The sequence below is a fragment of the Eschrichtius robustus genome, chromosome 1, assembly GCF_028021215.1.
Source record: "Eschrichtius robustus isolate mEscRob2 chromosome 1, mEscRob2.pri, whole genome shotgun sequence".
Lineage (NCBI taxonomy): Eukaryota > Metazoa > Chordata > Mammalia > Artiodactyla > Eschrichtiidae > Eschrichtius > Eschrichtius robustus.
The window spans coordinates 23,400,417-23,425,622 of record NC_090824.1 but is presented as its reverse complement, the minus strand read 5'-3'; the positions used below and the strand labels follow the sequence as shown (position 1 = coordinate 23,425,622).

General features: G+C 40.6%; 1 protein-coding gene across 15 annotated transcripts in view; it reads left to right on the top strand.

Annotated features, from left to right (window-relative positions):
- Positions 1-25,206, top strand: part of NRXN3 (neurexin 3) — a 1,618,670-nt gene that overhangs the window by 1,407,271 nt on the left and 186,193 nt on the right. For all 15 annotated transcript variants that reach the window (XM_068558635.1, XM_068558546.1, XM_068558806.1 and 12 more), the window contains one exon: positions 21,134-21,305. In XM_068558635.1, coding sequence (XP_068414736.1) covers positions 21,134-21,305 — 172 coding nt within the window. The remainder of the gene's footprint in view (positions 1-21,133; positions 21,306-25,206) is intronic.

Below are 25,206 nucleotides of genomic sequence, written 5' to 3'. Positions count from 1 at the left end.
AGTTATCCTTTGGCAACTGAATCAGAAATGCATCCTGCTGTCTATTAAGGAAGGTGTCTCTGCTTATAACTAGCTTTCTAAGGTGAGGCTTGGTAGATAGCTTTAGTCGCACTCCTGTAATTCCTTGTCCGTATCCCTAGTACTTCCCTCCCCCTTCTTCTAAGTTTTTACTTTCCTCTGACCTTAATCACTGCCGTAAATGCATCAAAGGTGTTACTGAACATAGATATGACTAGCTAGCAACAGTAAGATAACTGCTAACTGCTGAAACATGGGTGCTCTAGCATTGCTTGGATGGTGTCTGCCCTGATGGCCTCTGAGCCTCTAGGCCAAGGTTCAGTGTGAGCGCCGCACAAACCATTGTCCTTCTAAACAGCTAAAGTTCTCCTGCTAGAAGAGAGATGTCTACAGCAGAAAGCAGGGGTGTTAGCAGCAGGGCACATTTGGGGAATAAAGGATTTTATTTATATTTATTTTGAGTCTATAGTTTTCTAAATTCTATAGATGTCATTGAGCCATTATCAAGGAAACATTTGCCGGGGGTCTGGGGAGGGCCCTTTGGGCAAGAAAGAAAATATCCTCTAAGATTTAGCATGTTTATGAACCTGAAACATGCTTTCTCTTTGTTTGGATGTGTTGAGCCCTGAGAGACTATCTGAACACGCAAAGGTTTGTGTCGCGGAAAAATTACTGATTTTTTAGAGACCAGACCAGCTGGTTGATATTCTAAAGCATTTTTATGCCAAGGATTTCCTATTTTTCTCTTTCTCAGACTGAATTTCATTTTCATGCCCATAGTTTCAACCTGCTAAACTTCCCCCATTCCTCCTTTCTCATCTTCGTTGCTTAAATTTGTCTGATCTAACCCACTTTTTTCCCACCACTGGCCTGACCCCTCCCAAATAAGGTGGCATTTTCAGTCCTGAAGGACACAGAATGCAACCTCTGCCTCCAGTCACTTGGTCAGTTTGTCAAGGACTGACTATAGATGTTTATATTTATTTCTTCTATCTTAATTTAGGGAACTGTGTGCTTGTTTTTATTTGTATTTGTCCCCATCTATTTTGCAATAATATGTTTTTTTCAGTGCCGCCTAATTTTCAAATCGCCGTCACAAACATCTCTTTTTTTACCTTCATCACCCCCCAGCAAGCTCGGTGTTGCCAACTCTGTCTTACACCTGAGGAAACTATGCCCAGAGTATTTGTGACTTGTCCCAGGATCTGCATTAAGTAAACAGCTAGAACTTAGATCCATGTCTTCTGGTTCCAATAGTATTGCCCTTTTCACAATACCAGGGTGGAGTTTACACTCTTAAGGACTGAATAATGCTAAATATAATTTTTAGCTTCTGATGGGTCTGACAGAGTACCCTATCTAGAGTGTATAATCAGTAGATACTTGATTGCAAAACCTCTGTGACTTGACTCTGGCTTATGCAACATGGATTTGGAGAAATAAAGATATCGTTTTAAAAATATAACGATGTGTAAAGATCCTCAATTTGGCAAGTCTAGTGCAAATTGAAAGTGGATGGTGATTGTAGTACAGCTCACTTAGAGGTGGACCTAGAAGACTGCGATGAAGGGACAGGCTCCCAAAGGGCAGAGCTTGAACTTTACACTGACCATCAGTCACTGCATTGCGGAGTAGAGAAGAAGGCAGGAAAATGAAAACGAGTTTCTCTGGAAGTGTGACATCTTGGATAATTCAAGGGTAAAAATGGTGTTTAATGGGAATCAAATTGTTCAAGGAACTGGTAATGGGATGGAGTGGTGTCCACATCTAGGACTTCAGTTTGAATCTAGTCTAAGTAAAAAAAGCAGAGTGGACTGAGGACCTTGGTAATGGATTACAAACCTCTCACCTCCAGGTCTACAGAGCAAGCTCTCCTTGGGCTGCATAAGCTCGCTGGCAATTATCCTGAATACTGTTTTAGTAAAACTACGTGAAATAAATGAATGCCCATGGTCCCCTGAGATGTTGTCATGGCTTACAGTTTCAGATGCACTCTTCTAAAGCAAAATCATAGCAAAAATTGAAAAGCAATAAATGGAACGTTGATGGAGATGTTGCACTCTGCACTAGAGTGTTGCTTGCTGAGAAATGCAAAGATGCTTTCACCATTGTGTCAGGTGCTCAGCTGAACATTTATTGAGCTGTCTATATGGAGAACGACATAGAAAATAAAAATGTATTTTCTGCCCTCATGATGCTCACGATGTGATTAGGGGAAAGAACCGTTCCATGAAAAAAAAAAAAACAAACACTGAAATGAATCAATGCAATCAATCGACTTTATTATTGAATAGAGGCTGGAGGGGGGTTGTGAGTTAACTAGTTAAAGATGGCTCTGGGAGGGCACGTATGCAGAATTGTATTTAGCTCTGTACATCTTTGTACACTGACTAGGAAAGCCAGATTCTCTGGCAGAGGGAAGTCTCTTCTCCATATAGGAAAGGAGACCTCTTTCGGTGTTGGTCTGAACCAGGCCTAGGAGATCTGTTCTGCTTTTGTGTCATTACTGGATCAGTGATCCCTAACGATCAACCAGTGCATTCCCTGGAACTCATGTTGACTCTAGATCGTCCTGATCATCTGAATCCACGGTTTGTTCTGAGTTATGTCTGGGATAGTTTCACATTTCTGAGAAGCCGTCTTGGAAGTAAAGTCCCAAGCATTCCACTGACTGTTCAGGGACTATCCAAGGGCAGGATTAGAGCTTGACTACAGATGTCTTTTGATGGACACAGAGAAGTCTAGATTCTCCTGAATCATCAACACTTTACTTAAAAAACAAAGGAGAGGGTCAGAGAAACTAGCTTTTGGGTATGTTAAGTTTTAAGGTCTTATTCAAACACACATCCTCACACACATGCACACACTTACATGGGCATGCATACACACAACTCTATTTCCCTAGAAATGTGTTCCTTAGACTTTTGGATGAAATCATTTAGCATCTTTATATCAGTGAATAAAATTGTAGCACACTCATAAAGAAGAGAGAGAATAAGGAATGTTTGTGCCCTTTAAATGCCATAATATAAATACTTCTTCATATTGTACATGGATTTATTATAAACGCCGTGGATAATTTGTGTATCTGAAGCTGTGGCTAGCTTCCGGGTGACTCACGGTGCATGCCAGATCATAGAGGAACAATGACTTCCTAGTTTCTCAGGGGTATTTCCCCCATTTGCCTGAAACTTATGTTACAGTTTGGTAGCAATATTAAATTCAAGTAAATTAAAATAAGGATATGTGTTCTCTAATTATTCTATCAAAAGAGCAGGCAGCTTTGAAATAATTCTCAATGCTGCTATGTTGGATGCTTTTCCAAAGGCATGAGTCAGCTCCCTGTGACACGTTTTCAAGTCTCCCATTTGGGTGACTTTTACTTAATCTCACCCCTGGCCCATGGAAGGTGTCCTTCTTTTCATACTTTTGCCAGGATGCCCAGATTACTCTCCCCTACAGTGACTATGACACTGGCATGGAGGCCAGAAAACCTGCCTTCTTACTTGCTACAGCTTGTTTAAATTTCCCTTTTTTTTTTTTCCTCTCTTGCTTTTATTATGATGGTTGGGGTTAGGTCAGAATCAACCTTTTGAATTAGAAATGCTGATAAGATCCAAGAGAGACTGTTACAGAGGTGATAGACAAAGAGGAGGACCGTAAAATATCACCTGGATGAAATACCTCGCTGCAACGCTATCTCCAGGACACATACACACCACCGTCCCTGCGTGCAGACAAGCACTGCTGATGTATTAGAGTCTGCTGGCCATTTTCTTTACGATAACTAGGAAAGGAAAAATGAGCCCCTATTTCAGTATGTTCGTCCCACGATGATGACACAGTAGATTCTCCTTGCAGGTAAACCAAGAGAACTCAGTTAATCACCATTTATCACTCAAGGGACTCAAGTGTCTTGCAGATGCATGGGAGCCCCGGAGACTGAGATATTCATTGGGTTGCAATGCTATTCTCTTCTTTCATTCCATCTAATGTAATAAACTCAAGTCCTGGCATCAGAGTGATGTGTGCTGGCTTTTAGAGTCCCAAGCCTTTAGCATGTACATGATTCACTCCACAGAACTAGATACATTTTCAGAAAGAAAACGTCATATCATTATAATTTTAATAACTTTACAACTTCGCTCCATCCCCTCTGTTACCAGCCTATTCCTAGCTACCATCATCTTTTGCCAGAAGCCTCTAATTTATTTCTCTGTATCTGCAGCTGCCCACCTTCAAACAGGGTTATGTTGAATTGATTTTAGTATCTAAACTAGCCTTAACGGATCTGAGAGAGATGAGTTTATGCCTAAATAGGATGAATTTTTATATATTTTGTCTTATTAGAAATGTGCTCTATTTGTCAGTAATAGTTGAATGGGTCGATACAGGCTCCCCATTTGACTCTCCCACTCCTATCTGAGTTACTCTGACCATGTTAACATAAACCATTGATCAAAAACTAAAGAAAAAAAGCATGGCCAGCTTTAAATTGTGCAAGATTTTATAACAGGGGTCAGCAAACTTTTTCTGCGAAGGGCCAGACAGTAAATATTTTAGGCTTATAGGCCACGTGATCTCTGTTGCAACTGCTCAGCTCTGCTGTTGTAGTGCTACAGCAGCCAAAGACAATATAGAAATGAATGAGCAGAGCTGTGTCCCAATAAAACTTTATTTACATGAACAGGCAACAGCCAAATTTGGCCGTAGTTGCTGATCTCTGCTTCAGGCCATTCTGCCTTCTGTGTCTTTCGCATACCCATTCTCCAGAGGCATCATTAAAAAAATGCAGTCATCTACATTGTATTTTCTGGTAATCCCAAAGTACTAAATCTCTCAGTTCTGAAATGTGTATACTATTCTTTTTCTCTTTGGTTAGAAAATGATATAGAGTTTAGCCTGGGAGTTCATCTATGGGAATGACTGAGAATGCCTTGCTTATTAAACCAAGAATTCTTGGTTGAGGTTTATTATTCACCTAGGTCCATTCTCCTTGAAGCCATAACATTAACTCAGTCCGTCACTTGAAAGACAGGCAAATAGTAAAGCATTTTGGAGAATCACTGACGGTTTCCTTACCACCACAGAATAGGTCTTGAAAGGTTATGAGCTGTTGGCTGGTCTGTCTTCTCTATGGGAGCTGCTGCTCTTCCTAGGACTGGAATATCTAGTTCTAGGACAGGGAGTTTCTCCTTTGAAGCCCACTCAGAACTGATGATACCTCTTCATGGAAACTGATTAGAATGACTTAGTCTGTAGTGAAGGGTCAAGGGACTAAATTGGGTTTGGAATTATCAACTAATGTCATTGTGCCCGGGGAGATGTACTGGGAGGCTTTCCTAGGGTAGTAACAATGAGTGATAAGAGAAAGAGGTCACCAAGAGCAGACAGGGAAAATATCAGAGGACATGTATTCTAGACCGGCCACTTTCTGGCTGTGTGAGCTTGCTTTGCCAAGTCTGCATCTGTAAAAAGGGCACTTGAATAGAACATAGAGTAGGAGCAAGTCAGATTACCCACACATGCACATTGCTCACCCTGCACTCTGAGGGCCAGGTGAGTTTAGACCAAATATTCAAAATCCACATATATGTACACACAGGCATGCCCTCGGGTACACGTGTGTATTCTATGTGTTGTGTTTGTGTTGTGCGCATGCATACATACCTCACAGAAGGAGTTTTGTGAGCAACGAATTAGACTATATATGTAAATGTTTGTAGATCAGTTTCTGTCATGCAATGCATGCTTTATGGGTGTTTGCTGTGTGGCTGAGGTTTTGTACTCCCTACTGCAGAGTTTCCAATAGTGACACTATTCATACTATAGGGCAGGTATTTCTTGGCTGTGTATTGTTGGATATTGAGCAACATTTCTGGCCTATACCCCCTAGAGACCATTAGCGCCCCACCCCTAGTTGTGACAAGCAAAAATGTCTCCAGGCATTGCCAAATGTCCCTGGGTACCAAGTCACCCCAGTTGAAACCATAGCCCTAGTGGGACCAAAACATTGATATAAGGAATTCATTCCCAGACTTTAGCAAGTATCTAAATCACCAGGAGAGCTTGTGAACATACGGATTGCTGGGTCCCACTCCAGGGTTTCTGATTCAGAGTCTGGTTTTAGATCCAAGAATTTACATTTCTAATGAGTTCCTAAGTGATGCTGAGGCTGATCCTGCTCCCAGGACCACACTTTGTAAGTGTGTAGGTAAGATGTGAGATACTCTGCTTTCACGCTCTGTGTGTGCGCGCGCGCGCACAGTGTGCATACGCGCAAGGTGGGTGGGGGGAGGTAAAAGCCATTTTGAGATGCATTTTCTCGGTGAAAAACTTTTGTCTAAATTTTTTAAAAAGCAAAAACGTGATTATTCCATCAACATATGCTCTCTGTAAAATTCAACAGTATAGAAACTCACAACGTTAGTTTCTGTTGCCGCTAGACCCCACTTTACGTCCCAGATAGTCCACGTAGTACCAATTTGGTATTATCCTTCCGGACGTTCTTCCCTTTCTCCTTCCCTCCCCCCACTCTCTCTCTGTCTCTCTCTCTCTCTGTCTCTCTCTCGCTCTCTCTCTCTCTCTCTCTCTCTCTCTCTATCTATATGTATAAGTACATATATATATGTATGTGTATGTATAACTTTTTGAAAAATAGAACTGGGATTATAATGTAAAAAAAAAAAGATGTAAGATATTCTGGAAGAATTCTTGGTGACTTAAAAAGTGCCTCCTAATTTTGAGGATTTTGATGTTACTGTGAGCACAGGGCTTAAGGTCTCTTTATTAAGGCCATTGGGTGGTTCCTCACAGCTGTGGCAGAGATTTGGGGGACAAGCAAGGCATTTATGGGAGATGTTCAGTCTGTACTGGGTTTCAGTCAGCACTGCCCTGCCAGCTGTCACCTGAATCCTGCCAGGAGACTGCTCCAGGCCCTGGTGAAACACTGGGGCTCCTACGGAAATGAACTTTTAATTTTCACTTTATAGTCAGACTTAACTACCAAACGAGGCAGTGTGACATCGGGGTCTGTCAATACGAAATGCGTGTTCAGAGTGGATTTGAAGGACATGATGACTCAGGATGCCGGTGTGTGACCGGTGATTGTTAGAGCCCTGGCTCTGACTTGCATCTTATTTACTTGCACCAGCTGTCTCGTCCTTCCTTGATTCCCCTCTTCGGGTCAGAGTTCCTGTTGTCCTGAGCTGTCATCCATGCTCTCTCTCTTTTTTTCTTTTCTGGGAGTTAGAGATGGAACTGTCTTGAGCTATTTATCAGTCTTATCTCTCTTGGCCCTCTGTTAGTATTTCGGCCTGTGGATCTAATCCACTTTAATTGATTGACCTCGTGCAACCAGACATCAGGGAAACAACAGGAGAAGCACAACTGCAGCTGGGGGGGAAGATGGATACAATTTTGCTGGGGGGGCGCAAAGGTCATAGAGACCTGTGCAGAGTTAGGAAAATAGAATTTATTTCCAAGCCATTTGACATGAATTTTCTAGGGACAGTCTGTATGGATTCTGGAGTTGATGCTCTTGAATGGGAGACAGTCATTTCAAATACACAGAGAAGTATCGTGTAGGGTGTGTGCAAAAGTCTCTGACTCACCCATCATCTGTCATACTATTTCTTACCCAGTTATCTTCACTATCTTTACTATTATCACCATCTTCACCCCCACCATTAACATTATGTTTATATCATCCTTTGAGCAGCACTTCATAATTTGCCAAGATTTTATTCATTTCTCTTAAGCACCATTCAACACAGGCATTATTATTATTGTTGTCTTTGTATTGTTATTCTCATTTTTCATACAGACAGTTGAGACCTGTTCCAGATCATCTGGGCAACAAGATGCAGAGCCTTGACTGGGCTCAGGTCTTCTGCTTCTAGATCTTAAAGGCTCTGGGACCCAGAGCAGACATTTTCTTCTTCCCTCCCTGCCCTTCCTGCCACACACACAGCCACACTTAAGCTCCTCGAGGGAAGGAGACTGGGTCATTGTCATGGGATGACAGTGGAAGTCCAAACCCTCTCCCAGATGCACAGGTTGGAGACTTGTCAGTTTGAGTGATTCCGGATAGGTTTATTCTCTATCTTGGACTTCTTGAGGGAGAGACCTGGTCTCAAATCCCTTCATAGCACATGGCTTTGCACGCCAGAAGTGCACACTCACTGCTTATTATCTAACAGTTGTCTTGGGTCTAGAACAAGGAGATTATAATATTGAAAGAATGGGCTTATGATCTTCACTGAAAGATAATTAATAGCCATGTAAAGAACCCATACATGATCTAATAAATGCAGGGTGTTTTGTCCTAGTGAACTTCAATAAAATCCTCCCACAGTCAAAATTATCTGATGAATCAAGTAAATTGTACCTCATCCTTTTGTATTTTACAGATTGCATATATAACGCATAATGAGACTATATGTTTTGCCCAAGATTTATTGCAAAAAAAATTCTCAATACAAATGACCAATTCTCTGCTTTATCCCATACTGTTCAAATCCTAGTTAGCCTCCCATGGTATAAAAGCATATTAACACAGTTCTTTCTGTCATGACCACACATTATAATTTATATTCATTCATTCACTTATCCATTAATTTAACAAGTATTTGCTGAGCACCTGTTAGGATCCCTACATTTGAAATACACACAAATAGGTTAAGCAGACAGGTTAGGCAGGTTATACAGATGTAAAGTGTATAATATGTAATACATATACCATTTTATATAAATAACTCAGTTGCAACATGAATACATATGATGGAAACATAACAAGGTGGAAAACCCATGGGTTTTAAAGTCAGACAGACCTGTATTCTAATCTTAAATATATCTTTTAGTACTTGTGCGAATTCTCAGTTGTCTGAATCTTGATCTTTTTAACCTATAAAATTTGGAGGGGGGATTGGAACCAAGATGGCGGAGTAGAAGGACGTACTCTCGCTCCCTCTTGTGAGAACACCAGAATCACAACTAGCTGCTGGACAGTCAGCGACAGGAAGACACTGGAACTCACCAAAAAAGATACCCCACATCCAAAGACAAAGGAGAAGCCACAATGAGACGGTAGGAGGGGCACAATCACAGTAAAATCAAATCCCATAACTGCTGGGTGGGTGACTCACAGTGTGGAGAACACTTACACCACAGAAGTCCAACCACTGGAGTGGAGGTTCTGAGCCCCATGTCAGGCTTCCCAACCTGGGGGTCCAGCAATGGGAGGAGGAATTCCTAGAGAATCAGACTTTGAAGCCTACTGGGATTTGATTGCAGGACTTTGACAGGACAGGGGGAAACAGAGACTCCACTCTTGGAGGGCACACACAAAGTAGTGTGTGCATTGGTACCCAGGGGAAGGAGCAGTGACCCCAGGGGAGACTGAACCAGACCTACCTGCTGGTGTTGGAGGGTCTCCTGCAGAGGCAGGGGCTGGCTGTGGCTCACCTTGGGGACGAGGACACTGGCAGCAGAAGCTCTGGGAAGTACTCCTTGGCGTGGGCCCTCCCAGAGTCTGCCATTAGCCACACCAAAGAGCCCATGTAGGCTCCAGTGTTGGGTTGCCTCAGGCCAAACAACCAAAAGGGAGGGAACCCAGCCCCACCCTTCAGCAGTCAAGCAGATTAAAGTTTTCCTGAGCTCCGCCCACCAGAGAAACAGTCAGCTCTACCCACCACCAGTCCCTCCCATCAGGAAACTTGCATAAGCCTCTTAGATAGCCTCATCCACCAGAGGGCAGACAGCAGAAGCAAGAAGAACTACAATCCCGCAGCCTGTGGAACAAAAACCACATTCACAGAAAGATAGACGAGACGAAAAGGCAGAGGGCTATGTACCAGATGAAGGAACAAGATAAAACCCCAGAAAAGCAACTAAATGAAGTGGAGATAGGCAACCTTCCAGAAAAAGAATTCAGAATAATGATAGTGAAGATGACCCAGGACCTCAGAAAAAGAATGGAGGCAAAGATCGAGAAGATGCAAGAAATGTTTGACAAAGACCTAGAAGAATTAAAGAACAAACAAACAGAGATGAACAATACAACAACTGAAATGAAAACTACACGAGAAGGAATCAATAGCAGAATAACTGAGGCAGAAGAACAGATAAGTGACCTGGAAGACAGAATGGTGGAATTCACTGCTGTGGAACAGGATAAAGAGAAAAGAATGAAAAGAAATGAAGACAGCCTAAGAGACCTCTGGGAAAACATTAAATGCAACAACATTCACACTATAGGGATTCCAGAAGGAGAAGAGAGAGAGAAAGGACCCGAGAAAATATTTGAAGAGATTATAGTCGAAAACTTCCCTAACATGGGAAAGGAAATAGCCACCCAAGTCCAGGAAGCACACAGAGTCCCATACAGGATAAACCCAAGGAGAAACACGCCGAGACACATAGTAATCAATTGGCAAAAATTAAAGACAAAGAAAAATTATTGAAAGCAGCAAGGGAAAAATGACAAATAACATACAAGGGAACTCCTCCCATAAGGTTAACAGCTGATTTCTCAGCAGAAACTCTACAAGCCAGAAGGGAGTGGCATGATATACTTAAAGTGATGAAAGGGAAGAACCTACAACCAAGATTACTCTACACAGCAAGGATCTCATTCAGATTCGATGGAGAAATCAAAAGCTTTACAGACAAGCAAAAGCTAAGAGAATTCAGCACCACCTAACCAGCTCTACAACAAATGCTAAAGGAACTTCTCTAAATGGGAAACACAAGAGAAGAAAAGGACCTACAAAAACAAACGCAAAGCAATTAAGAAAATGGTCATAGGAACACAGATATCGATAATTACCTTAACCGTGAATGGATTAAATGCTCCAACCAAAAGACACAGGCTCGCTGAATGGACACCAAAACAAGACCCATCTATATGCTGTCTACAAGAGACCCACTTCAGACCTAGGGACACACAGATTGAGAGTGAGGGGATGGAAAAAGATATTCCATGCAAATGGAAATCAAAAGAAAGCTGGAGTAGCAATACTCATATCAGATAAAATAGACTTTAAAATAAAGAATGTTACAAAAGATGAGGAATGACACTACATAATGATCAAGGGATCAATCCACGAAGCAGATATAACAATTATAAATATATATGTACCCAACATAGGAGCACCTCAATACATAAGGCAACTGGTAACAGCTATAAAAGAGGAAATCAACAGTAACACAATAGTGGGGGACTTTAACACCTCACTTACACCAATTGACAGATCATCCAAAATGAAAATAAATAAGGAAACACAGGCTTTAAATGACACTATAGACCAGATAGATTTAATTGATATTTATAGGACATTCCATCCAAAAACAGCAGATTACACTTTCTTCTCAAGTGCGCACAGGACATTCTCCAGTATAGATCACATGTTGGGTCACAAATCAAGCCTCAGTAAATTTAAGAAAATTGAAATCATATCAAGCATCTTTTCTGACCACAACGTTATGAGATTAGAAATGAACTACAGGGAAAAAAACGTAAAAAACACAAACACATGGAGGCTAAACAGTACGTTACTAAATAACCAAGAGATCACTGAAGAAATCAAAGAGGAAATCAAAAAATACCTAGAGACAAATGACAATGAAAACACGATGATCCAAAACCTATGGGATGCAGCAAAAGCAGTTCTAAGAGGGAAGTTTATAGCTATACAAGCCTACCTCAAGAAACAAGAAAAATCTCAAATAAACAATCTAACCTTACACCTAAAGGAACTAGAGAAAGAAGAACAAACAAAACCCAAAGTTAGTAGAAGGAAAGAAACCATAGAGATCAGAGCAGAAATAAATGAGATAGAAACAAAGAAAACAATAGCAAAGATCAATAAAACTAAAAGCTGGTTCTTTGAGAAGATAAACAAAATAGATAAGCCATTAGCCAGACTCATCAAGAAAAAGAGGGAGAGGGGCTTCCCTGGTGGCGCAGTGGTTGAGAATCTGCCTGCCAATGCAGTGGACACGGGTTCGAGCCCTGGTCTGGGAAGATCCCACATGCCGCGGAGTGGCTAGGGCCGTGAGCCACAATTACTGAGCCTGCGCGTGTGGAGCCTGTGCTCCACAACAGGAGAGGCTGCAATAACGAGAGGCCCATGCACCGCGATGAATAGTGGCCCCCACTTGCCGCAACTAGAGAAAGCCCTCGCACAGAAACAAAGACCCAACACAGCCATAAATAAATAAATAAATAAATAAATAAATAAAAAGAATCACATCCTCCCTCGGATAACTTAAAAAAAAGAAAAAAGAAAAAGAGGGAGAGGACTCAAATCAATAAAATTAGAAATGAAAAAGGAGAAGTTACAACAGACAGCACAGAAATACAAAGCATCCTAAGAGACTACGACAAGCAACTCTGTGCCAATAAAATGGACAACCTGGAAGAAATGGACAAATTCTTAGAAAGGTGTAACCTTCCAAGACTGAACCAGGAAGAAATAGAAAATATGAACAGACCAATCACAAGTAATGAAATTGAAACTGTGATTAAATATCTTCCAACAAACAAAAGTCCAGGACCAGATGGCTTCACAGGTGAATTCGATCAAACATTTAGAGAAGAGCTAACACCCATCCTTCTGAAACTCTTCCAAAAAACTGCAGAGGAAAGAACACTCCCAAACTCATTCTATGAGGCCACCATCACCCTGATACCAAAACCAGACAAAGATACTACAAAAAAAAGAAAATTACAGACCAATATCACTGATGAATATAGACGCAAAAATCCTCAACAAAATACTAGCAAACAGAATGCAACAACACATTAAAAAGATCATACACCATGATCAAGTGGGATTTATCCCAGGGATGCAAGGATTCTTCAATATATGCAAATCAATCAATGTGATACACCATATTAACAAATTGAAGAATAAAAACCATATGATCATCTCAATAGATGCAGAAAAAGCTTTTGACAAAATTCAACACCCATTTATGATAAAAACTCTCCAGAAAGTGGGCATAGAGGGAACCTACCTCAACATAATGAAGGCCATATATGACAAACTCACAGCAAACATTCTCAGTGGTGAAAAACTGAAAGCATTTCCTCTAAGATCAGGAACAAGACAAGGTTGTCCACTCTCGCCATTATTATTCAACATAGTTTTGGAACTCCTAGCCACGGCAATCAGAGAAGAAAAAGAAATAAAAGGAATACAAATGGAAAAGAAGAAGTAAAACTGTCACTGTTTGCAGATGACATGATACTATACATAGAGAATCCTAAAGATGCCACCAGAAAACTACTAGAGCTAATCAATGAATTTGGTGAAGTTGCAGGATACAAAATTAATGCACAGAAATCTCTTGCATTCCTATACACTAATGATGAAAAATCTGAAAGAGAAATTAAGGAAACACTCCCATTTACCATTGCAACAAAAAGAATAAAATACCTAGGAATAAAGCTACCTAGGGAGACCAAAGACCTGTATGCAGAAAACTATAAGACACTGATGAAAGAAATTAAAGATGATACCAACAGATGGAGAGCTATACCATGTTCTTGGATTGGAAGAATCAATATTGTGAAAATGACTATACTACCCAAAGCAATCTACAGATTCAATGCAATTCCTATCAAATTACCAATGGCATTTTTTACAGAACTAGAACAAAAAATCTTAAAACGTGTATGGAGACACAAAAGACCCCGAATAGCCAAAGCAGTCTTGAGGGAAAAAAACGGAGCTGGAGGAATCAGGCTCCCTGACTTCAGACTATACTATAAAGCTACAGTAATCAAGACAGTATGGTACTGGCACAAAAACAGAAACATAGATCAATGGAACAAGATAGAAAGCTCAGAGATAAACCCACGCATTTATGGTCAACTAATCTATGACAAAGGAGGCAAGGATACACAATGGAGAAAAGACAGTCTCTTCAATAGTGGTGCTGGAAAAACTGGACAGCTACATGTAAAAGAATGAAATTAGAACACTCCCTAACACCATATGCAAAAATGAACTCAAAATGGATTAGAGACCTAAATGTAAGACCGGACAGTATAAAACTCTTAGAGGAAAATATAGGAAGAACACTCTTTGACATAAATCACAGCAAGATCTTTTTTTATTCACCTCCTAGAGTAATGGAAACAAAAACAAAAATAAACAAATGGGACCTAATGAAACTTCAAAGCTTTTGCACAGCAAAGGAAACCATAAACAAGACGAAAAGACAACCCTCAGAATGGGAGAAAATATTTGCAAACAAATCAACAAAGGACAAAGGATTAATCTCCAAAATATATAAACAGCTCATGCAGCTCAATATTAAAAAAACAAACAATCCAAAAATGGGCAGAAGACCTAAATAGACATTTCTCCAAAGAAGACATACAGATGGCCAAGAAGCACATGAAAAGCTGCTCAACATCACTAATTGTTAGAGATATGCAAATCAAAACTACAATGAGGTGTCACCTCACACCGGTAAGAATGGGCATCATCAGAAAATCTACAAACAAGAAATGCTGGAGAGGGTGTGGAGAAAAGGGAACCCTCTTGCACTGTTGGTGGGAATGTAAATTGATACAGCCACTATGGAGAACAGTATGGAGGTTCCTTAAAAAAGTAAAAATAGAATTACCGTATGATCCAGCAATCCCACTACTGGGCATATACCCAGAGAAAACCATAATTCAGAAAGACACATGCACCCCAGTGTTCATTGCAGCACTACTTACAATAGCCAGGACATGGAAGCAACCTAAATGCCCATCGACAGACGAATGGATAAAGAAGAAGTGGTACATATATACAATGGAATATTACTCAGCCATAAAAAGGAACACAATAGGGTCATTTGTAGAGATATGGATGGACCTAGAGACTGTCATACAGAGTGAAGTAAGTCAGAAAGAGAAAAACAAATATCGTATATTAATGCATATATGTGGAACCTAGAAAAATGGTACAGATGAACCAGTTTGCAGGGCAGAAACTGAGACACAGATGTAGTGAACAAACGTATGGACACCAAGGGGGGAAAGAGGCGGGGGGGTGGGGGTGGTGGTGTGATGAATTGGGAGATTGGGATTGATATGTATACACTGATGTGTATAAAATGTATGACTAATAAGAACCTGCTGTATAAAAAAATAAGTAAAATAAAATTCAAAAATTAAAAAAAAATAAAAGAAATGTACATAAAATTCAATTTTTATACTAAATTGTTAGGCTATGTCTTAGAATGAAAAGATAGAACAAATCTAATTTTTTATTGTTTTGCCTGGAACTCTGAACACAAGAGTATAATGACGTTTTTGAAGTGGAATAAACCTTCCAGATCAACTATCGTAGCAGTTCTCAAATCTTTTGGTCTTAGGACCCCTTTAAACTTAAAAAAATCATGAGAAGCCCAAAGAGCTTTTGTTAACGTGAGTTATATCTAGTGATGTTTACCCTGTTAGAAATTAAAACCATGAAACATTTAAAATAGCTGTTTATTAATCCATTTAGAAATGAGTAGTAAGCCCAATTCATGTTCACATAAATAACATAATTTTTGAAAAGCAGTATTTTAAAAATTACTGATAATGGCATTGTTTTACATCTTTGCAAATCTCTTTCATGTCTGGCTTAATAAAATATAGCTGGATTCTCCTAAATGCTTCTACATTCAAAAAAAAAAAAAAATTTAAGGGTGACTGTGGGAATTTGAAAATTATTCTGTTAAAAATACTTGTTGAGCACCTACTCCATCATCCAGATAGTCTGGGTTATGCTGCGGTAACAAACAGCTTCAAATACCAGTATTTGGTGGCATAAAGCAACCGAGCTTTGTTTCTCACATGTTCCATGTCGATTATAGTGTGGTTCGTTGTCATCCTCACTCAATGACCCAGACTGACAAAGAAGTCACTACTAGGAATTTGCTGAGTGCAGTGGTTCAGAGCAAATGGGAGAATTCTGGCAGGTCTCAAACCAGCAATTAAACGGATGCCTCAGTAGTAACGCCTGATTTTATTGGTCAACACTGGTCCATTGGCCCTACCCATCACAAGCGGACCCAGAATTTCTCTCTCCTATGAGCCCATAATGGAGAACTACCAAAATGTGGTAAATAGTGCCACTGATTACTTTATTTACTATAAGCCAGACTGTGAAATGAGTATGGCAGACCTGATGGTGTCTGGCCCCAAGAAGGCTCACATTCATGTTGTTCTCCTTGTTTTACCACCTTGCACTGAACTCACAAATTCTGTGTGAAGCCTGGAAGTTAAGATATTGAGAATTGCTTCCTTTGCATAGCGTCCTGGCACACATTTGAGAGCCCCAGTTCTGTTTCTGTCAGCTGCGGTTTTCTGAAATAGCAGATGGTACATTTTGCCTTCCCCTGGGGCGCTCTGGAATGAATGAAGAGATCGCCTTCAGGGAGATCTTTATTCCTGAGGATATTTCTTGCCCCCGAGCATTTCTGCTCCTGAAATCTGACCCTGATGTTGGTAGCATCTCTTGGGTCACCTCCGTAGCAATCAGTGCTATTTGGCTGATGGAGGATCGGAAAGGTGGAGCTGGCCTAATTTGAGGAACCATGTGGGCTCATGAAGAGTCATTACTGATGAAGAATGACTTACTGGCTATTTAAAGACAGCCATTTGTTTTTCCCTGAATGCACTTGAGGATTCTTTGGTAATGTCTTCTGATTTACCACTTGTCTTTGTTTTTAATATCAAGGAGTAACACAGATTGAAGTGATTGCCTTGGTAGCAACTTTAGCGGTGAAGGGTATGGAGTTATTAAAATTTATAGTCATGCTGTTTTTGCACCTACACTTTTGCTTATCTTGGAGAGGCTTATAAAAGGCACCAAGGAATGTGGAGAGAGAGCAACTACCAAATCGTGGCCAGAAATCTACCGTGCAAATGTTTTTTTTAGTGTTCTATTTGCTAAAATTTACATTTATTTTTACAATATTTCTTTTTTTTTTTAAAGGTTTGCATTTTTTTTTTAATTTATTTATTTATGGCTGTGTTGGGTCTTCGTTTCTGTGCGAGGGCCTTCTCCAGTTGCGGCGAGCGGGGGCCACTCTTCATCGCGGTGCGCGGGCCTCTCACTATCGCGGCCTCTCCCGTTGCGGAGCACAGGCTCCAGACGCGCAGGCTCAGTAGTTGTGGCTCACGGGCCCAGTTGCTCTGCGGCATGTGGGATCTTCCCAGACCGGGGCTCGAACCCGTGTCCCCTGCATTGGCAGGCAAACTCTCAACCACTGCGCCACCAGGGAGCCCTACAATATTTCTTAATGACAGTGTTGCCAAGCCAACCGGTCCTTGGCTCATGCCACTCGTGTCAACTACACTAATGGGGGGGAAGAAAGAGAAGAGGTGACTTACATTTACTGAGGTCCCAAAATATGCACAGCTTTGTGCCAGGTGCTTCACACATATGTGTTCTCCTAAAATCCTCACTGCAATTTGCCTTTCTCCCTCCACGTGATCCTTTATAAAAGAAACACCAGAAGTTAAACAACCTGCCCCAGGTCATGCAGCTTTAAGAATCAGAGGTATTATTTGAACCGAGGTATGCTAAAACCCATGTTTATCATATCGAACCAATGAACTTCTCCAGCAATCACAGTGTTTTAAATAGTCAAATGATTGGATGGGGGCTTCCCTGGTGGCGCAGTGGTTGAGAATCTGCCTGCCAATGCAGGGGACACGGGTTCGAGCCCTGGTCTGGGAAGATCCCACATGCCACAGAGCAACGAGGCCCGTGAGCCACAACTACTGAGCCTGCGCATCTGGAGCCTGTGCTCCGCAACGAGAGAGGCCGCGACAGTGAGAGGCCTGCGCACCGCGATGAAGAGTGGCCCCCACTCGCCGCAACTAGAGAAAGCCCTTGCACAGAAACGAAGACCCAACACAGCTAAATAAATAAATAAATAAATAAATTTTTAAAAAAAATGATTGGATGGTTCCTTCTCTTGATCTCATGTATACCTTATATTGGTATAATATTTTATTATTTATAAAGTACTGTCATATTAATTATAACATTTCAGCCTTATAACAGCCCTCCAAAGTATGTAAAGCTGGTATCCTATCCCCATAATATATTATCAAGAAATGGGTTCAGAAAAGTTAAGTAACTTGCCCCAGGTTAGTCAGGGCTGACTCCAAACCCAGTGCTTTTTATCCTTCACATCATCTCTTCTCTGGACACATGAGCCAGCAGACTTTATTTTCATGGCAGCTGAGCATGATGGATTCAAGCCTGGGCAACTGTTTGGGTATTTGTCACAAAGCTTATAATGAACCGAGACAAAGCAGTTAGCCACAGATTATAATGCCACTGTGGTCCCATGACAAATGACAAGGAGGTTGCAGTAATGAAATCTCATTAGAGATTTCATTACTGCGAGTGAAGAGACCACATCTGAGGTCCAGCACAGGCACATTTACCACTGCAGGAAACACAATGAAACATCTGGGTAAGGGTCTCCACTGACACTGGCAACGTGCTAGCAGGATTAAGAAGACCTCTCCAAAACAGTGATTGCAATAACAAATGTGTGGCGCCTAAGATAAGGACCAAATATTTATTCTGGCAGAGATTAAATCTTCTCTTTTCCTGAATCTATTATGGATCTTGCAGAAAATCTGCCCAAGAATATATCTCACTGATAGCCTACTCCTTGAGCCAGAACTGTACTTTGCCACTGCTGTTGATGAAAAGCTGCAGAAGGCTGGTTTAAAGGTCTCCTCTCTCCCCCTAAAACTGTCCTCCATCCATGATTAATCAGTGACTGAGGTGAATTGAATCACCAGCAGTCCTTTACATGCATCCAGGATTTATACAGTGGTTTCTCATTGAAGAACAGTGATGCAATAAACAGTCCACATTTGTGGGGTGGGCAGAGGAGTAATGGTGTCTGCAGTCATGGTTTTTTCACTCCTCCAGTCCTTCAATTCTGCTAAAAAGATTATGACTCAGGTTATTATAGCCTTGCTTATTTAGGCACGAGTGTGATTAGGTACCAACACACACACACACACACACACACACACACACACACACATCCTTAGAAGTGCATGCCAACTCTTTAAGAGAAAGCAGAAAAGTCATATTGTCATTTCTGCATTCCCAGAGAATTAAGGAGAAAGAATAAAATGGATCATAATATTATTAATTATGGGCATGAAAGATGCAAAAGAACCGATCATGAGGTTCACTTATCCATGCGTCATGTTTTAATAGTAGGTATTTTGTTTAGTGCTGGAGGTGCAGAGATAGGAAAACAAAACAAAACAAAGCTGAGAACACAGTGTCTCAATAAACAGGGATTTAAGAAATCCTGTTTCTTAGAAACTTAAGAAAATGAGTATGTTTAGTCACCATTTGGGGAGGCGCCTGAATTGCTTCTCCCAGAGAACAGGACATGGGAATTGCAGACATCATTTTACACTGTGTGCTGTGCTAACAGGGCACAAAGGAAGCAATAATGTCCACCCTGTATCTCAGCATCCCTGCATGCTGAAATCAGCCTCTTTTGATCAGCCTAGATTCCTACTTTTTACGATTAAGGCTCCTAGCTACTTATTCATTCTTTTATTGGGCACAAGATGTGTTCACATAACTAAAGGAAAATTGGCTAGTTAAGGAAAGCCTGTCTTTTGGAAAAATAAGTGAAGTCTAGCAAATTATATGGAAACCAGTACCTAAAATCTCACCAGAAGTCTCAATTTATTGACTTTAAGTGTAGTGAGTGCTTAATAAATAGTGTATTTATATATTGAATGAATGAATGAATGAACCAAAATGACTAAACCTGAGATTCAGTGGAATCTTTCCTATGTCTTGGTTGGTGTGGATTCTGGACTTCTTTTCCCATATCCTTCTCCTTCCTTTCCTCCTCCTCTTCCTCCTTCTCCTTCTTCTTGAATAGAAGGAAATAGAAGATAACAGAGACTATGCGGACAAATATTGTGACTCAGTCTTGTAGAACATCAGAATCACAACTAAATCTTATTGTTTTTGAAAGTCCAACCAACTGTTTGCCAATAAGCCAGACTATTAGAGAAATGGAGAAAGATGTTTCTTTTCTCTCCTTGCCCATTTCCTCCTGACACCCTGCATGCTGATACCTTTCAGAGAGTTTGAGAGAGACTGATTATATCTGATCCGTGAGGTTACTTTCATTTTATGTCTTCTTCTGAATACTAATTCCAACTCTTAGTCATAGGTTATTAAAGGAGAAGAGTAAGAGTTTTAATAACATTGTTATTTATATTTCAGTGTTTCTGGGCACTTCCCAGGAGGTGGTTGATGTCACCACCACCACCATCACCATAATCATCACCTTCATTGCCCTAATGTTACTCTTCTGGAATTCATTGTGTTTTCCCTCCCAGAAGTCTATGTAGGGCCACAGAGATTCTCTTCTGCTGTGTAACATAAAGCGATAGCACTGAATATTACCTCCTTCTTTGGCTTAACCTTAGGAATAGGGCTACAAGTGTGGGAAGGGTGCCAGCATCTGACTTGGAAAACCCCAGTTCAGTTTCACTGGGCCCCACTGAGGAGACATTTCCTATGTGCTTTATACCTACAGAAAGTATCACCAAGAGTAAGTCTATAGTGCTAGCTCCTATGGTATTGGCTCCTAACCATGCTGTACACCTCCTCTTGGCCTTGATTGCCCCCCAGATTGCAAGCAGGCTTGCATTTCCTCTTTAATCCTAAATCTGAATTGTGAAGTAACCTACAATTCAGTGTCTGATTAGCCTCTTCTAGAAAACATGCCTAATTCATCTCACAGAACCTTGCAGTGTCATTACTCACTTGTTAGGTAGTTCTGTGGTTCCAGCTTTGATATCTGTTGAGGGCAATCAAATGATGTAACCTGTGCAGTGCAGCCTCTGAGAGCAATTTGGGTGGTTTTGTACCATTGGCTTTTATGTTCAGGATGAAAGCCCATGGAGAAATGTAGGATACTATTATTAACTTCAAGCCGACAGCTCTCTCTGGGTACCTACAGATTCATTGTTAGTTGAAGGATCAATTTTAAAGGGAGAAAACCTTGTGGTTAGGGATAACTTGCCTTTTGTGTTTCTTTATTTTAGGAACAGGGGAAAATTGGAGTTGTCTTCAATATTGGCACAGTTGACATTTCCATCAAAGAGGAGAGGACCCCGGTAAATGATGGCAAATACCACGTGGTGCGCTTTACCAGGAACGGCGGCAATGCCACGCTTCAGGTGGACAACTGGCCAGTGAATGAGCATTATCCCACAGGTACATGTTTTACTCTCAATGACCAGACTCTCTTTTGTTCTCCCATTCTTACTTCTAACTGGTGATTTTCTCATGACTGTCACCCAATCATTAAAACACTGAATATTAAGCACACACTCATATTTTTTGGATGAAAAAATAAGTTATTTCTTTCGGACTTGGTCCAGTATAGGGAGCTTCTGGAGACTTACTAACTATGCACTGAACACTTCTTTTGTCCATCTGATTAATACTGCTGACTGGCTCATACCAAATACAATGATTATGGATTTTCCGGGGCACTGCAAATGATGAGCAATGGAGGGAAGGGTACACCATCTCTAAAATAAACTATTGTCAGTAATCATGGAATAATCAATATGAGATCTGGGCTTTGTGGTGCCATTTAGTCAGGTGTGATTGAACATACAGATGGCCAGAGATGTCAGAAAGACTGTGAAAGGAAGTTTACTAAACTTGAGATGATGAACATCAAGTCAGGGTAACAATGAGAGAAAAACTAAGGGTGGAATTCCATTCATTTCGTTGACTTTGCCGGTTTTTGCTCACTCACTTACACTAGCCTGCCTTGATTTTCAGAGGTTGGTCCTAATAAGCATTTTAATAGCAGGCATGCTGGTGTGGGAGGGAGAGGGGTTAATCATCTGTTTAAATTTTATAGTCAAGGAGCATTCGCCAGCAAACTCCCAGAGCCAGATGGCCAAATCAAGGACAATGGGGGGAAAGGTTGCCTTCTTTAAAAAGATCATTCAAATAATCCCTTAGCTTTCCCTCTCATCTCTCACTTCTACCAGGAAAGAGCCCTGAACCCTGATCATAAAAGTGCCAGGAATGGAAGGGAAAATACTTTGGCTAAAGGCCTTTGCTCCATCATTACATTATCACCTGGTAGATGCAAGAGAATAGCTCAGAATATTGAACTTGTCACTAATGTGGGCATTTATGCTATGTCTAACTCTTTATCTCCTACACTCCAAACTACACATCATTTTCTCACTGTTATCTTCTTACTTCCTTTATAGTGAGGTGAGCACAGAGGTAAGGAAGCTGGAAGCACATTTCCAGAAATGTAAGAGCCCTTTAGCTAATAATCATCACACTTGAGAGAAATATGTAAATTTGCCTATTTGTGGCCCAAGAATGTTGAATGACTTGAAGGCTGTGATTATTTTTTCATGCCTAAGTTAGCATTACTTTTCTTTAAATGCCAATTAGAAGTAACTGTGCTACTGGGTTTTCCCTCTATTAGCCAGAGTCTTCCTATGTCTGCTTTAAAAATTATGGGAGCATTCACAAAGAGCATACAAGACCCCCAAAATACTGAAGCAAAAAGCCCCACCCACTCATTTATCTACCATCTCAGTCTCTGTACCATATCCAGCTCAGTCTCTGCTGGGAGTCTTTTGACATACTCTTAGCATGTCTTAGATTAAGGCCCAAAAATGACCGTGTGCATTTATCTTTGAGCCTTTGAAGAAAGCCAGAGGTGTTAGCAGCTACAGTGAATTCTCATCATCATCCAAATGCAGTAGACACTAATAGACCTGATTTTAAAATGCTTCTTAAACTCTGGGGGATGAGGGATGGGAGGAATCGAAGTAGCCTGAAATCTTAAAAACTGTTAATTTGTTCATAAGAAAAATCAATCCCTCTCTATGCATATTATCATTGGCCCTGATACTGTTGCTGTAGGATCTGTTGTGTTTCTATTAGGAATTTCAAAGATTCTAAATTGATGCTAAACACTTGCCCTGAGCCAATATAGAATTCTGAGTTTGCTGCCAGCAATGAGAAGGCTCTTTAATGGTCATTTTTAAAACCACATAAATGTAAGAAAACCAGTGACCCTTGCTGTGTGCCTATCTCTTTGTATGTTTAGTTCCAAATTACGGGTTGCTTCCTATGTTTTCAAAACAGAACAAACCTTTCTTTAGTGGCATTGCTTCCCACTGAAAACCATTATTACTAGTAACTGTTGGTAACTGTCATTTGGTAATAATATGTGTTATTATTACAGGACATGATACAGTAAAGCAGTTATAAGTATGGGCTTTGGAGTCAACTGGCTAGAGTTGGGATCTTGGTGCCATTAGCTATAATTCTGAGGCCCACTAGATTAAGACCTTGAAAGCCCTAAGCACTAAAATATTTGGTGCATGTCCCCACAAATAATTCAAAATATAACAACTATAAACTAAGTGTAAGAATTTCTAACAGTTCTGACTTTTCTTCCCTGATGATCACTATAATGCTTTCAAAATATAGCAGATTCTTTCTCCCCACATTCTCATTTGTTACTCTCTCTGCTTTCTTGGTTCTCTAGGTAAGTGCTCATTCCTCCTATTTGGTGATCCAGTTCCAAACCTTAGGCAAGATATTGAACCTCCCAAGTCTCTGTTTCCGAGTCTATACAATGGGATGATGATAATACTTACTTTCTAGGGCTAATGTGAATATGCATGTAAAATACCCAACATAATGCTGGGTCAGTTAAGTCAATACTCAATGAATGTTAGCTACGAGGATTACCAAACATTTGAGTAGCATTTTTTGCTATTATATATTCACTCATATAGACTACTTCATTTTGACGATTAAATAGCCTGGAAATAAGGTAGGGTAGGTATTTTTATTCTCCATTTCAAATTTAAAATGAGACCCAGGGAGATATTGTGTTTTTTCTATGAGAGAATAGTCATGAGAGAATAGTAAATGAGGGACAGAACTAGGACCAGATTCTCCTGTTCCCAGCTGAGCACAATTTCCAATATTGCTCCCATAGCAAATTGGGGGATATTTTGAAAAATTAATAGATAGAAATGAGCATCTTTCTTGTGTCATCTTAGATTTATTCCTTTTCTTAAAGTGTCGTGTTACATAGATCAGTACCAGTAACCACACAAAGGTGGTTACTGTGAGATGGGGAGTCGAAAATCCTCTTTTAAAAAAGAAAAGTCTTCTTAGCTGTGCTAAAAGACTCATTTGTAACGAGACAAAGCCGCCCTCCTAACAACAATGGCAATGTGCTTCCATGAAGCGACTCCAAGAATACTGAGTATTTAAAGGAGCTGTCACCTTACGCCATTGCCTAGATTGGAAAATGGCTTTGGGAAGTCCAGCATTCCAGTTGGACTAGCACTTCCTAGGAGTGGCTCACTTTTTCAGCTTTGGATACCTTATTTTCTCTCCCACCTGCTTCCCTGTGCTACTGAAAGGAGCCATTTTGCTAAATTTAAAGCTCCATTAGAGCAATCTGGCAATGTTTATTTATTTTAAACCATAAGATCAAAATAACCCCTGTATCTAGGTATCAAAGAATCAAGCCACCTGGTCATGCAATCTTGACACAGTTTCTGCAAAAATGATGTATCCATTCTTTTTCCAAGCCATTCTGTTTTATCAATAGTGATAAGTCTATAACCCAGCAAGAGGAGTTCAGCTGTGCTACTTGTCTATAGCTAATGTTTAAACAGTAGAGAAATATAACTCCTACGGAATATTCACTTACGTCACCTCATTCGGAAGGCATGCTCTCAGGAAACCATGTCTGCTCTCCAGGTCCCTGTGCACCAGGGTGAGTGGGTCAGCTCCAGAACCTTCTCATACTCATTTATAGGATCTTATGTGGCTCTACTGAAACATCCCACTGTGAAGTATTCAGAAACCAGCTGGGCCCATGGCATGTAGCATTGGCTTTTTGTGAATCAGGAAGGATCCAAAATGAAAATAGTTCTATAGCCATCAGAATCTTATATCACTTAATTCTGGGAGATACAACTCAAAAGCATCTTCTTTCTTTGAACCTGAAAATAGAAAGGCTAAGGAACAGGAGAGGGAAATAAAAGAAGAATCAGCCCGGAGTTATCCTCCGGGCACTGACAAATGTTCCTTAGAAAGCCTC